The sequence below is a fragment of the Triticum dicoccoides genome, chromosome 3A (genome assembly GCF_002162155.2).
Source record: "Triticum dicoccoides isolate Atlit2015 ecotype Zavitan chromosome 3A, WEW_v2.0, whole genome shotgun sequence".
Taxonomy (NCBI): domain Eukaryota; kingdom Viridiplantae; phylum Streptophyta; class Magnoliopsida; order Poales; family Poaceae; genus Triticum; species Triticum dicoccoides.
The window spans coordinates 8601057-8616902 of record NC_041384.1 but is presented as its reverse complement, the minus strand read 5'-3'; the positions used below and the strand labels follow the sequence as shown (position 1 = coordinate 8616902).

The 15846-nt window shown below is 47.9% G+C and overlaps 1 protein-coding gene and 1 pseudogene across 1 annotated transcript; one reads left to right on the top strand and one right to left on the bottom strand.

The window, feature by feature from the left end:
- The first annotated feature begins 3623 nt into the window (after positions 1 to 3623).
- LOC119266603 lies at positions 3624 to 4674 on the top strand. The gene has a single exon (XM_037547835.1). It carries the CDS (start codon positions 3762 to 3764, stop codon positions 4263 to 4265), a length of 504 nt encoding a protein of 167 aa, XP_037403732.1. The 5' UTR covers positions 3624 to 3761; the 3' UTR covers positions 4266 to 4674.
- Positions 4675 to 5043: 369 nt separating this feature from the next.
- Positions 5044 to 7507, bottom strand: LOC119270909 (annotated as a pseudogene).
- Positions 7508 to 15846: the final 8339 nt, after the last annotated feature.

The window sequence follows — 15846 nt, the reverse complement described above, 5'->3', positions numbered from 1 at the left end:
GCATGTACGAGTCATTACCATTCGGAGGGTGTGGGAAACTGGGATATTCAGCTCGTGCATCAGCCCATACACGGGTGTCATGAACAGATCCAGGCCATCCAGCAACAACAAAAATGAACCTCATATCAAAATCACATATTGCCATGACATTCTGAGTGGTGACACCTTTTCTATTGCGATATTTGGGCTGCTCTTTTTCAGGCACAATACAAGGTATGTGTGTTCCATCTATGGCCCCAATGGCATCCTTGAAGTGAGGCCAAAATCTTGGTTTTTTAAGCGAGTCATGAACTTGGGTGAAAGTTTCATCTTTGGGTCGTACGTAATCACCAGCCATACGATATACACACATTAAAACCTCTTTAAACTTTTTGTTAATGGTAGACCGACTGTGTTCAAATCGATCTGCAATATTGTCGGTGGTCTGGCATGTCCCCAAAGTCCATAAAAATAGTGCTAATGCTTCTTTACTTGACATGTTGCAAGTTGACTTTAAACCGTATTTCTCAACTAGCATGTCATGCAATGGGTAAAACACTGACCTCCGCATCCTAAACATTGAGTAGAATGCTTTTGGATTCATCTCTTTCTCTTGCACCCATTGCAACCCCGTCATCATTGGTGCTCTTCTAGGTGCATAGGGCACCCTCTCTTTGCTTTGAAGATAATGTGCCATTGCAAGAATGCAGAAATCTAATTCTTCATCTTCATCCTCAACAGAGATATCCATCTGTCGCATAAAGAACACAATATAGATGCATTATAATTTGGTACACAGAAAAACAAAATAATTTGAGCCATCAAAAACGACACATGGCATTAAAAACGACTAGAAAAAAGATCCACGATGCATACGAATTGATGACAAATGATCCAGTTTCCCTATATTACAATCTGAGTGCAAACAAGAGGTTCCAAAAAAAACATAGGTTCACGACAGTACAAGTCGATAGCAAGTAATTTTGTTCAAAGCAAATAACATCACAGAAGTTCTAATCTTTTTTCATAAAGAGATCCCATGTCCGCTTGATCCATTCAAGCCTCACACTAGGAGCCTCATCCTTGAGGGCACTGAATACATCACGATGTTCCTTCTTCGTAAACAGCTGTAGAGCATAGAAATACACATCACTTCCAGGCCGACATCCATCGTTCACCACCATGGTCGTCATCTCTTTTATCTCATCTCTCACATGATCCACATTTGTTTGAGACATCGCCGAATTGCGGCTAATCTCCCTCCTCTCCCAAAGGTCAACCATACGGTTAAATACCATTTTATCATCACTATCTTTTGCCGCCTTTTGGACCATCTTGGGACTCGGTGAATAAGGACATGATCTCTTCTTTCAACCTTTAGATGAAACATTGGTGGGTGTAACTTGGTTAACATCTAACTCACATCCCGAGCCGTCCTCATTATCCTCTTCAATGTTAATATGAGAGGCATCAACTTGAGACGAGGGAGTTGCGACCCTTGCATATGCATTCGTCACACTATGGTCATCAAATATAAAACTCATTCTTTGCTCATCAACTAATGGAGCATATCGAAACTTGGCGGCAATCTCATTTCTCTGCAAAAATATCACACAAATAAATTAATTAAGAAAGTGGATGGCAAAAGTAACAAGTAAAAGTAATATGAATGCTTCAATACCTGTATCTCAGTCGCCCACCATTCATCAGTAGCTGCAATGCTCCTAGTAACAGGATCTATTCCAATTCCAGATGCCTTTTGGTTCAACGTCTTCCAACAATTGTACTCTTTTTTAAGTAAATCCCACCTATTCTTGAATTGCTTGCGAACATAATTTCTGTTTGTCCGCTCATTGAACTTTCTTATCATATTTTCGTACCCAATTGGGCTCAAATGTCCATCAGAACGGTTATTTGCATTCACTTCTTCAACACAAATGTCAAGGAAAATTTTATGGGCAACAGGATCCCAATTTGCTTTCCCAGATTTACCTTTATCCATCTATCATAAAATGAATGTTACAATTTTAATCAAATAACACATAACCCATACCAGATAACCCTTAGCAGTAATAAAATCCCACTATATTTAATAAAAATATTAGCTCACTGCCACAACACCAAATTCATACATGACAGTATTTTTGGTCATATAAATACACGTACATAGCAATCAGTGTACAATTAGAAGTAATTTTGTTCACTCTCTAATGTGGCATATGTTGGCCCAGTCCGTGCGCCGAGTACTTCCGACGACGGCGATGAAGAACGACGACGACCAGCACGAACAAAGCTAAGCTGACTAGTTGTTTTTGCCCCAAGCTGGCTAGACCTTCGAGCAATCGATTAGGAACACCAAGATAAGACTCGCACATCAAGCTGCTGGACGATCTTTGCTTTGATCTTTATAGAGCTACTAGTACTAATACTAATGTACGTGTAGATCATTCGGCCGATTGCCACAGGAGCGTATCTGTAGGCAGCTAGCAGTCCTACCCAGTGACAATTGTTCAAACCTACACAGACACGTACACATGTATTGAACCCCGGACACAGATAGATGCCATCGCATGACATGGTTTATAACATCATGCATCACATGCAGAACTGGAAAGAAGTCCGGAGGAGAAAGATAAAAGGACAGACGGGTGCTTACCTTGGTAAGAGCTTGGACGGGGACGATCGGACTGGAGCTTGCCGTGAAGATGGGAGTAGTGTGGAGGCCGGATGTGCAGCAGGACGGGAAGCAGCAGAGGGACGGGCGGAGGCCAGCGATTGCGACGTTGGGGCAGGATAGCGACGTTGGCTAACCTCCCTGCATGGCGTCGGGAAGGACGGCGACGGCGGCGACGGCGGCGGCTCGCTGGACAAGAGGCGGCGGCGAGGAAACCTAGCAGACGCGCGAAGCTGATGATGCGTCGGGAGAGATGCCTTCGATGCCAGGGGTTATATCTTTCGCGGGTGGCATTTCTGTTGTAAATACTGCCAACGCCGAGGGCATAGCGATGTACCGCTTCAGTTTTTAAAGGGCTGCGCTCGGGAAGCTGCTCTCCCCTGGCTTCTCCCCAACATGAAGGGACCGGCTGTGGCTGGAAATTAAGCTCAATACAAAAAAGCGAGTTCTTTTCAGCTTAGGCTTATTTTCCACAATAAGTCGTCCATAAGCCAGAAAAGAACTGAGCCTTTGAACTCCTCCTCGCGCACGTTGGTTGTGGATTTTTTGGAGAGAAAAACATAAGGAACGTTCGCTAGGAAACGTGCGACAACGAACGACTTCAGCTGATCTATACATGCGTCGGCCTTGCGCCAAGATCCGTGCAACTGCAGGAAGTCGTTCGCTGGGATGGGCTCCCTGGCCGACGTTTGTTAGATATCATTTCCGAAGGAGGAACAGGGCAAGCATCGTCCTCGTTTGGTCAAACCATCGCTGCGCTCAAAGGTGATTAGCTGGCCCACGCGATACCGATGGACTTGACCGGCAGGCGGCATCTGCTGTCTGCTAGCGCCAGTCTCCGGCGGGCGGGCGACGACCTGTACCGTCAATCGCCGTCGCCGCTGGCCGGGTCAATCTAACCGGTCCTGCACGGCCAAGGAATTTGAGCGCCATGTCCAGCCACGATTCTCTCCACTCCAGTCTCCGGTGCCCGATCGTGCGTGCGTGCATATAAACCGCGGCTCGTCTCCTACGCGTCCGTGCTCTCAGTGATCTCTCTGCTCCCCGGCTTGCAAGCTCAGCGAGTAGCCGTCTTCATAAATCGGCGAGCTCCCGGCCGTCGGGCGACATGGCGAGGCTCCTCCTCTTCGCTGCTAACCACACCGCCGGAGCACCCGGGGCGGCGACTCTCGTCCTTGTTATCCTCGTCGTCCTGGTGGTGGCGGCGGTCGTGGTGTCTCTGTGCACCAGCAGCACGCACGAGAAGCTGTGGGGGCAGCAGCGGGGGTCCTCCTCGTCCGCGCCGCTGGCCAAGGCGGACAGCAGCGTCGGCGCGAGCAACCGGAAGCACCTGCTGTCGGCCACGCTCAGCGGGATCGGCGGCAAGGCGGCCAGGATGGTGTCGTGGAACAGGCGGTCTCCGTCCGGCAGCAGCGACGACGACGAGGAGGCGGTGGCCGCTCTGGGGCCGGAGGACGACGAGGCCGTGTGGAGGAAGGCCATCATCATGGGGGACAAGTGCCGGCCGCTCCAGTTCTCCGGGCACATCGCCTTCGACTCCGACGGCAACCAGCTGCCGCCCCCGCCACCGGCAAGCAAGAAAGCCGCCCCCGACGTCCAAGCCAAGAACTAATCAACGTCTCGATCACCGGTGGATTGATGCTCGCGCGCGTCGACTAATCAAATCAAGTCGCCGTTTTTTCTGCTCGATTTTGGTGCGCGTGTACGTACGCGCGCGACGGCAAAGGTTGACGACGCGTCCGGTGTATGACCGTACATCAGTCAGATGCGACAGAGCATAGTACACACATAAGTGTGTAATCAGTGTGTACTACTACTCATGTCGTGTCCATTTTTCTTGAAAAACCTTAATGAGATTGTTCGATGATAAACTTTTTCTTTCTAAAAGGACCTTACAAATACATTTCTCTTGAGCCCGAGACAATGTGATGGGGAGCTTGCTGTTAACAATGATTCTTTTGTGTAACTCTTAGCCATTGAATCTGGTAATTACGGATGGACATGATTGATTGCGTCAAAAATGAGCCGTGTTTTGTGATCTATTATGATCAAATTTATTAGGTCATTATTTTATCTTGTGGTAGTATCACTAGCAAACAAATGATTAACTTTTGTCCCATCCAAGTATATCAAAACATAATATTATTATTCATAATGAGTGCTCAAGTTATGATTCTATGATTATTACTTAGGTGCATACCATGCAAAAAATCTACAAATGCATAATAAACCACAATGCAAATACTAAATTCTAGTAACGTGCATTGCACGTGCACGGTTACTAGTGAATCAGAAGTACACGACAATATATACAGGGTCTTGACAAACTATTCAGACGTGCGTTTGTGCAATTAGGTTGTAACAACTAGTCTCCGGCAAAGTAGATTTGGTCATCTTCCACTGCTAGCCCGAGACACGTCGCTTCAAGCATTGACCGATGAGGTTGATGCGCTGTTATACCCATGTAATCCAGTAGTAATGTTGGCCGGGGCTGGCCAAGACAGGGCCGGCAGCGTGACGTCCTTTGACTGCAAGACATTCATGAGCTGCACAATGGACGGTCGCGCCTCTAGGCATGGGTGCGTGCACCAGAGCCCGACGACCAGCGCATGATGCAACTGCCACTTACAGTTGTGGTCGAGCTGCTGGTTGTCCCCATGTAGCCTTTTATCCACCGCTTCAAGGATGGTGCCCTTCTTGTACAGGTTCCAGATCCACATCAGCAGCGGGATGTCCTCGTTGACCCGGAATTTCATCCCCATTCCTGGATGCTGGCCGGACACGACCTCCAACAGAACGACACCGAAGCTGTAGATGTCCGCTTCCGGGATGGGATGGTGTGAGAGAATAAACTCCAGGTCGATGTACCATAGGGTGCCCTTGATGTTCTTCGTCGTCTGTGGCCCGGCTCCATGATCCACGAGCCTCGCCAGCCCAAAATCTGCTAGCTTGGTGCTCCATGATGAGTCGAGGAGTATATTTTCAGGTTTTATGTCACCATGCAGCACACATTGATCACACTCTGTGTGGAGATAGCGTAGTGCAGATCCCAGGCCAAGGATGATCTTGTATCTGTATGTGTGTTCGTTCAACAAGGCCGGATTAATAAATTAGTACCATGCATATTTACGCATTGATTTGCTCAATCTAATAGTGCTTAAATTAATTTATAATAACGGCAATGATGGAAAAGGAGGTAACAATCATTTGGTGATTCCAAGTTAACTGAAGTTCCTGATTTTTTTTTCTAAGTCAAACCAAGTTTATAGAAAAATGTGTTGAGGTCTAAAACGTCAAACATATATAGTATAGAAATGCAATATAAAGTATCTAATAAGAACTAATATGATGTCGTAGATGTTGGAATGTTTTTCTATAGACTTTGATCAGATTCAAAGAAGTTCAGAACAAACTTAAGTTTTCAATTAATTTATAAGGCATAGTCACGTACCTTTCTGACCAAGTGAGGAGACGGTTCTCGCTGTAAATGTGTTGGTCGAGACTGCCTTTCGGCATGAACTCATAGACTAGCAGGAGCCCCTTGCGGCTGTCGGACCAGCCTAGCAAGTGCACAAGGTTTCGGTGCCTCAGCCGGCTTATAATCTTCACCTCCGCCTCGAACTCTTTCCTCCCCTGCGCAGACGATTCCATGGAGAGCATCTTGATGGCCACCGGGCTGTCGTGGTCGCTAAGGCCGCCGCCCCGGCAGACGCTGCCGAAGCCCCCTTGCCCAATATTACCCTGCTCCGCGAAGTCATTTGTGGCTGCCGCGAGCTCACGGTAGCGGTACCGTCTAGGTCCTACCCCTCTCTCGAACTCATCTTGCTCGTGTCCTTCATCGTCGGAACTAGCTAACCTCTTCCGTTTCCATCGCCGACGAACTATGACGGCGGCGGCACCACAGAGCAACACAAGAAAAGCTGCTGTTGCTGATGGCACCAACACATGCACTAGTGGTAGGCGTCGCCGTGGACTGTTATTGGTAGGCACCGGGGGATCATCTAGAGTGGAGCTGAACGACCAATACGTCACCTGGTGCAGCTCGGCACAGAGACCAGTTGATGCTGCGAAGCCGACTGAGACTTGCTGGGGTAGTTCCCTCTTCATGTCCACCCACGTGCTTACGCTGTACCATGGTCTGTCGCCGTCGATGTGGAGAAGGGCGACCAGAACGCTCGTGCGATTGTCGTAGCTGATCTGGGCGGTCAAGATGGCGTCATTCGAGACTAGGCGCTTGGTCACGTTGGTGTAGGCCCTGGAGTCGAGGGAGTTGACGTCTATGCCCATGTGGTTGTCGCTGTGGTCCCAGAAGTTGAGGTAGGTGTCGAACTCCACCGCGACTAACTGTGCATCACCGGTGGCATTCAAGCCGTTGCTGAAATCAAACAGAGCGAGGTTTGCGCCCCCGCTATTGGGAAGGAGCCTTGACGGATAGTGTGCCAGGAGGAAAGATATACCGTCAGCACTAGCGTCGTTGGTGAAGCTCGAGTTACATAGACCAACATTGTCTTCTGATCTGTTTTGGGGCTTGATCTGGAACGTGAAGTTGGAGGAGAAGCTGGCCGCCTCGCCGGTGGCGTCGTCCCAGAGCGGCACTGGGCGAGCGTACGATGCCCGGCCAACACTGAAGACGTTGGCTGCGATGTAGTTCCTCGTTAGGTCGATGGCGCCAGAACCCATCCATGCGTCACGTTCGCAGCTGAGCTCCGTATCGCAGAGGTCGCCGGAGCCGGGGCTGGAGAAGTTGAAGCTGAAGGAGAGCGCAGTAGCTAGACCCACCGAGTAGGAGAGGCAAATGATGATGCACACTGACATGGAGAGAAGGCGGTGAGGGCGCATTATTGCAGCAGCCATTGCTGCTGCTCGGCGAGTAGGGACGCGAGAGGGATCTGCTACCTACATATACATATATGTATATATATACAGAGAGATTTGTCAGCTTCGGTTTTGGTGGCAGCAGCTCCGCCCGGCCAGCTTGAGGCCGAGTTGTCAGCACGTAGGATCGATGTGATATGTCTCCTAGGCTCCTAGCCATAGCTTTGAGTTTTCTATGCGCTACGGCCGGCATATTCCATATGGCGTCGGTTCCCACATGTGCAGGGTGTAAGGTATTCCTTCCTTTCGGTTTATACATAATGCTTATCTCAAAATTTTAGTTTTTTTATTTTATGTCTTAAATTAATTGTTTTCCAACACATATTCAAATTGTAAGGTGCATTTCGTTACATGCAAGGATTACGAGAAAATTGCCTCGGAATGGTACTGGTTACCACAATTGCATCATTGAGAGTGGAGCTAAATGACCAAGACAACACCTGGTGTAGCTCGCTGCAGAAGCCAGTTGCTGCCGCAAAGCCGACTGCAACTTCCCGGGGCAGGTCCTTCTTGTTGAACATCATTGTATGCCTTGCCACGGTATGTTATAAACCATGCCGGCTAGATATGTGGTGAGCGTGTTGTAGTTAGGATAGGTTAGGTTGTTGTGATTAGATCTTGGTAGTTAGCTTAGCTTAAAGATTCATCCACACCTAACCTATCCCTAACCTCCTTTGTAATCTTAGCCGCATGTCTGGCCTATATAAACATGCAATACGCCCCTGCCACGGCATGCACTTCCAGCCTCTTGTTTTACATGGTATACAGAGCCTAGTTCTTTCACACATCTAGATCATGTCATCTTCTTCCTCCTCCCACGCCATGGCCATGCCCTCACTCGCCTCCCTTGGCCACACCATCATGGAGAAACTCACCCGTGACAACTTTCTGGTGTGGAAGGTTGTAACACCCCGGATGTAATTTACCTAATATGTACTCCAACTCTTGCCGTTTCCGGCGCTAAGTTAGTTTATTTCCTCGGGTTCGGGTTTTTGTCTCTGTGTGTTGTTGTCATTGTCATGCATCTCATATCATGTCATCATGTGCATTGCCTTTGCATACGTGTTCGTCTCATGCACCCGAGCATTTTCCCCATTGTCCGTCTTGCATTCCGGCGCTCCTATCTCCTCCGGTGGTCCTTTCTACCTTCTTTTCGTGTGTGGGGGTTAAACATTTCTGGATTGGACCGAGACTTGTCATGCGGCTTTGGTTTACTACCGATAGACCGCCTGTCAAGTTTCGTGCCATTTAAACTCCGTTTGATACTCCAACGGTTAACCGAGGGACCGAGAAGGCCTCATGTGTGTTGCAGCCCAACACCCTTCCATTTTGGCCCAAAACCCACCTAAACGCTCTCCATCATCTAGAGCGTTCGATCACGATCGCGTGGACGAAAACCGCACCTCTTTTGGACTCTCCTAGCTCCCTCTATATCTATATATAGACCCTCTCCCGAAATTTTCGGATCTCTCCACCCCTAACCCTAAAAAAATCCGCTCCTCCGCGCACCGGACATGTCCATCCCGCGCTGGACAACGTCCGTCGCCGCCCGCAGCCAACCGGCCTCCTCCCGCCGCCGGCCCGCCGAAGCCCGGGGCAGGCCCTCCCGCGCCGCCTCCCGGGCCGCGCCCCGCGCCTCCTCCCCGCCTTCCAGCGCCGCCCGCGCGCCGTCCGGCGCCGCCCTTCGCCGCCCTGCCGCCGACCTTGGCGCCGGCGAGCTCCGCAGCTCTGGCCACCGGTGCGCGCCGCCCCAGCCACCGGCGCCCGCGGCCACCACCACCATCTCCGGCGACCTCCAGTGAACAGTAACTCCGGCGAACCTCAGGATCCGCGCCGGCTGGATCTAGATCTGGATCTGAGACGGTTGACTTTCCCCCGAAACCCTAGTTATTTTTGCGTTTTTCACCATGTCGTAACTCCGCATCCGTAGCTCCGTTTTGGGCGTGTAGCATATCAAAATGTTCGCCTCTGAGAGTACATCATTTCATCTCATTGCATCATTTTCATTTGAGCTCATCTTGATACCCGAAATGCTGTTGGAAGAGAGCTATTTGAGATAATTATCAGATCTGCTGCATCAGTTAGCTATTTATCATTTTTGCCATGATTAATGTGTGCATGATATGCTCCTGAGCTCTACATGTGTTTCTTTATATGCCATGCCATCTTTACAGAGGTGCTATCCATGTTTTTTTTGACATGTGTGGTGACTAGCACAAGCTTGCAAAGTAGTGCATTCGTTAATGCTAATTTCAGGGACTTAGAATTTCTCTAAGTCCTTGATCTGTTTTTATCAATATGCCATATGTTCATGTTTTTTTCTAGTGATCCGTGCCTCTTTTGAGGATGATCAGTAAGGATGCTTTGTTAACATTGTGGTGCTGTACCCATCCATGTCTTTGTTTGCAATTATGGAGCATCCTAGCTTGAGTCAATCGAGCTCTACTTTTGCTATTTCATGAATCCTGGCAGATTGTTGACTCGTTAGCGATTTTGCCGAGGATGTTGTTGTTGATCCGTCATGCTATGTTGTTGTTCTTGCCATGTCTATCTTCTATGATATGTATTCTTGATGGGTGTGTACTTAGGTTGTCGTGCCTTGCTCCGTAGTGAGTGCATCAAACTCGTGAACATGACTACTCGTTAACAGATTTCACTATTAGGGAAATGATTTTTAACGACGGTATATGTGGTCGCTAAAAGTCATATTGTGGTCGTTAAAGATCATTAACGACCACAATATAGTGGTCGTGATAGGCCCCATCGTTAAAAGTATTTTTCCGATCGTTATTCTTGTAACGACGGGATGATGTGTTGTCGTTAATCATGAGGCAAAAATGACCACATTTCTAGTATCAACGACCACTTTTGTCCTCGTTAATAATTTTACCGTGGTGGAAAAATTATCATTAATGGACACCTCATATTATTGATGTCCGTTTTCTTTACTACGATTTGGTTAATTTTTAGCTACAACTGGTTTTTAAAATGGTGATCACTTTTTTTTGTAGAACTTCATGTTCAACAACCTTTAGAATCGTTGACGACCACTCTATGTATCATAGAACATTTGAAGATTGGCATAGAAATCAATATAGCCACAAAATTTTGAATAATGAAAGAATATATGCACTTTTTTATTAATAGAAATAATATAACGTAACAGAATTCTGAATACAATACTGAAATTATATATCAGTTAAGAAATATGAGTCAAAATCTCTCTATAGATGACCAATGTCCTTACTCATCTCTAATTGTAAAACGAGAAAACTAAAAAAAAATTAATCTTCGGTCGAGGGACGCCATCATTGTTGGCATGGACGTCTGCTTTGGCGATTCCAATGCCTCCTTGTGCTTCTATATCTTATGGTAGACCATCAAATCTAAAAAACATTGAATAATTTATAAAAGTCAGTCCATGTAAATAAATTCGTAAGAAAGTGTATGAGAACAACTTACTTGAGCTTGCTGGCTTTCACGAGGGTTGCTACTTAGTTAAGCCCGCTTTTTCCCTGCAAAAGTAAAGTGGAATTACAGGTAGAAAGAAATTAGTTCTAGTTCATAAGGTGCTTGTGTACGCGCGATGCCAACAAGTTCCAAATTTCTAACCATGGTTACCCCTTGTGTTAGTTCAAGCTAGATGCAGGTAGTTTTAGTATTAATCAGAACAAAAAATATTTTAAAACCATATGGTAAGCACAGAGCCATGGACGTCTTAGTTCAATATCTCACATAATGATATACATGAGTATTTGAATAAAATCATGGTCTAACCGGATAGATCAGTAGAGTAATGAACTCTAAAGGATGACTAGACTAGTACAACAACCAAAGTAGAATGAAACAAAAGTAAAAAAACCACCGACCATGAATCCTTTCACATGATAATGCCCTTTTGTTGATTAAAATCATTGACAAACAGAGGCAAAATACTGGCCTGTATATCAACCCACATGCAACAGAAACTGTACGAATAGCAGCTACACGTCCCAAAATTACCTCGCTTGTGTTGACTACATCATGCGCATGCCGTGGTCAAGGAAGACAGCAAGGTGCAGGCTGCAGTGTGGGTGTGCCGGGGTCGAGGCGGTCGATCGACAAGGTGCTGGCTGCGGCAAGGCGCACCGACGTTGGGGCAACTGGTATGATGCAGGCTGCAGCGAGGAGCGCTAGGGTCCAGAGGCGCAGGTGACCATGAGGGAGATGGGATCGATGGAGGCGCCGATGATTAAACAAGGGAGGAGAGGAAAAAGAGGCACATCGGGATGAGATCCTAACAAATTTGTTTTTTTCTTGTTACACGCAGGGTTATCGGATTGATCTTATCAACAGTATGCGCCAGGACTTCTGGAAAATCCAGCTTGTGTTACGGAGGAGAGATAAAAGGGGGTGAGTTAGATTGTTCTGTGTACAAATATTGATCACAAGGATAAGTGGATAACGACCGCACACGTGCTGGTGTTTGTCAAAGGTATTTCGTAGCCCGATTACAGTGTGCGGGGACTCTCTCACATTTTCAACGACCAACAGTTTATCATCATCGTCGTTAATGCTAGTGTTTCTAGTAGTGTTTGCATGTTCCAGTTTTTCTCTAAGTCTGTAACCTGATTATGTTTTTGCCATGTTCACATGCTTGCAATTGTATTTTCTGATCCTTTTGGCTCAAGGTCACTAAGGGACTTTTGTTAAGTGCTTTGAGTAGCTTCATTTCATGCCTTGCTTTGCCATGTTAAGTTCCTGTAGCATATAGTTTTCTTGCTCCAAATGTGCTACCTGATCTGAAATTCCAGACTTGTGTTAATTTCACTAAGTCTGAAACCTGTTTGTCATTTGCACTTTGGTCATGCTTGTTTGAACATGTTAATGGATGAATTGGCCGTAACTCAGTGTTCATCTTTTGTCAAGCATCATGAGTGGATCCCTGCCATGTATTTTGTTATCTTGTTTGAGGGCTGTAGCATATTTATCTTGATGCATTTAGATGGCTACTTGCTGTTTATCGCAGACCGGTGCCATATTTGTTTTGCTTGCCATTTCCAAACCGTGCATTCGATTCCGGTGATCTTTATATCGATTTCAACCGAAATCACCTCACCTTTCCAGTGGCACTCTTGTATTTCCAAGTTGAGGCCATGTTCAATCATTCCTTGTCAAATCTTGCATATGCATCACATATCGCATCCCGCATAGCATACCATGTTTGCATCATGTTGTTTGAGCTTTGCACGTGGTTGATTGTGTTCCTTTTGCTTGTTTGTCTTGTTTGTGTAGAGCCGGGAGACGAGTTCGCTAACGAGGAGCCCGTTGAGTTTGCTTACGAGGATCAAGTCAACTCTGACGACTTTGCAGGCAAGATGATCATACCCTCGAAATCACTTCTATCTTTGCTTGCTAGATGCTCGCTCTTTTGCTATGCCTATGCTATGATGCCTACCACTTTCTTATCATGTCTCCCAAATTGCCATGTCAAACCTCTAACCCGCCATGTCCTAGCAAACCGTTGATTGGCTATGTTACCGCTTTGCTCAGCCCCTCTTACAGCGTTGCTAGTTGCAGGTGAAGATTGGAGATTGTTCCTTGTTGAAACATTGTTTATTTGTTGGGATATCACTATATTATCCTGTTATCTTAATGCATCTATATACTTGGTAAAGGGTGGAAGGCTCGGCCTTTTGCCTAGTGTTTTGTTCCACTCTTGCCGCCCTAGTTTCCGTCATATCGGTGTTATGTTCCCGGATTTTGCGTTCCTTACGCGGTTGGGTAATAATGGGAACCCCTTGACAGTTCGCCTTGAATAAAACTCTTTCAGCAATGCCCAACTTTGGTTTTACCATTCGCCACCTAGCCTCTTTTTCCCTTGGGTTCCGCGGACTCAAGGGTCATCTTTATTTAAACCCCGGGCCAGTGCTCCTCTGAGTGTTGGTCCAACCTGTCAGCTGCCGGTGGCCACCAGGGGCAACTCTGGGCTGGCCTACCCGTACCTTGGACAATCCGGTGTGCCCTGAGAACGAGATATGTGCAGCTCCTATCGGGATTTGTCGGCACATCCGGGCGGTGTTGCTGGTTTAGTTTTACCCTTGTCGAGAATGTCTTGTAGAACCGGGATGCCGAGTCTGATCGGAATGTCTCGGGAGAAGGTTTATCCTTCGTTGACCGTGAGAGCTTGTGATGGGCTAAGTTGGGACTCCCCTGCAGGGATTTGAACTTTCAAAAGCCGTGCCCGCGGTTATGGGCAGATGGGAATTTGTTAATGTCCGGTTGTAGATAACTTGAACTTTAACTTAATTAAAATGAATCAACTGCGTTTGTTACCGTGATGGTCTCTTCTCGGCGGAGTCCGAGAAGTGAACACGGTGTTGGAGTAATGTTTCCCGTAGGTTGTTCTTTAGTTCTTCGTTCATGCTTTGCCTTCTCTTCTCGCTCTCTTTTGCGAACAAGTTAGCTACCATATATGCTAGTCGCTTGCTGCAGCTCCACATATTACCTTGCCTTACCTATAAGCTTAAATAGTCTTGATCGCGAGGGTGCGAGATTGCTGAGTCCCCGTGGCTCACAGATTACTTCCAAACCAGATGGAGGGACCGACGATTCCGTTCCAGATGATGCGCTTGAGCTCAAGTAGGAGTTCGACGAAGACTCACGCCGTTACTATGTGTCTTTCCCTGATGATCAATAGTGGTGCCCAGTTGGGGCGATCGGGACCGTGTCGCATGTTGGGGTTGATATTTTATTTTGGTACCGTAGTTGGACCATGAGTGTATTTGATGATTGTAATGTTATTTATGTATTTGTGTGACGTGGCGAGTGTAAGCCAACTATGTACCTTTCCCCTTATTATCTATTTACATGGGTTGTTGTGAAGATTACCTTGCTTGCGACATTGCTTTCAATGCGGTTATGCCTCTAAGTCGTACTTCGACACGTAGGAGATATAGCCGCATCGAGAGCGTTACAAAGGTCCAAGTTCTTCCGCACGTCAGGGCTGCGGCGATGAATGGCTACCTTGACGGCTCGACCAAGGAACCCGCTGCTGTCATCGTCACCGAGAAGGAGACCAATGGGAAGAAGGAGACCACCGAGTTGCCCAATCCAGAGCATGCAATCTGGGTTACTCAAGATCAACAGGTCCTAACTTTTTTGCTCGCATCTCTATCCCGTGAAGTTCTGATGCAGGTGTCCAATCACACCACGGCCGCGGGCGTCTGGCAAGCCCTGGTCGAGAGCTTCTCCGCGCAGTCCCGAGCATGTCAAATTCAGCTTCGCTCGGCGATCGGCAACGCCCGCAAGGGCGATCTCTCCGCATCTGCTTACTTCACGAAGATGAAGGGGTTAGCAGATGAACTTGCTGCTGCAGGAAAGCCCCTCGAGGAGGATGATATCATCTCGCACATCCTCGAGGGCCTCATGCACGAGCCCGACTACAACGGGTTCGTCACCTCCATCTCCACGCGCGCTGCCACCGATCGGCCGATCGGTCTCAGCGAACTCTTCTCGCTGCTGCTCTCTACGGAGGCCCGGATCACCGCCCAGCACGCCGCCTTCTCCGCTCATCACTCCGCCAACCACGCTGCGAAGGGTGGTCGTGGCGGCTACGGTGGCGGACGCAGTGGTCAGGGTGGTGGACGCGGTGGCTACAGCGGGGGCAACTACTCCGACAATGGTGGTGGCGGTGGTGCGCCGCGCCAGCAGAACGGTGACCGCGGTGACCGCGAACGCTATCAAATCTGCAAGGAGGAAGGCCATGGTGCATGGCGCTGCAAGAAGAGGTTCGATAAAGGCTTCAACAACAATGTACGTAACCCTGCAGGCAGCGGTGGTGGCGGACGCGGCGGTGGTGGGCGCGGTGGTGGCGGCGGTAGTGGTGGCAACCCACGCTCCGCCAACTCTGCCCTCTCCTACAGCGTGGATACCAATTGGTACTCGACACCGGCGCCACAGATCACGTCACCGGCGAGTTGGAGAAGCTAGCCGTCCGTGATCGCTACACCGGCACCGACTAAATTCACACGGCAAGTGGGCAAGGTATGGACATAGCGCATATTGGTCATTCAGTATTATCTACTCCCTCTGGTTCCTTACATCTCAACAACATCCTTCATGCTCCTAGTGCCGACCAAAGCCTTCTTTCTGCCTATAATCTTATGCGAGATAATGATGTATTCATTGAGCTTCATCCTGAATTCTTTCTTGTTAAGGATCAGGCTACCAAGAGAACAATTCTGCAAAACAAGAGTAGATGGGGCTTGTTCCCCGTGACCGGACGGCAAAGTGCACCTCCACGCCAAGTTCTTGCTGCCATCAAGCCTTCCACCTCT

What these genes read in the sequence shown, in the direction of transcription:
- LOC119266603 (XM_037547835.1), top strand. Translation starts at nt 3,762, where the DNA reads ATGGCGAGGCTCCTCCTCTTCGCTGCTAACCACACCGCCGGAGCACCC.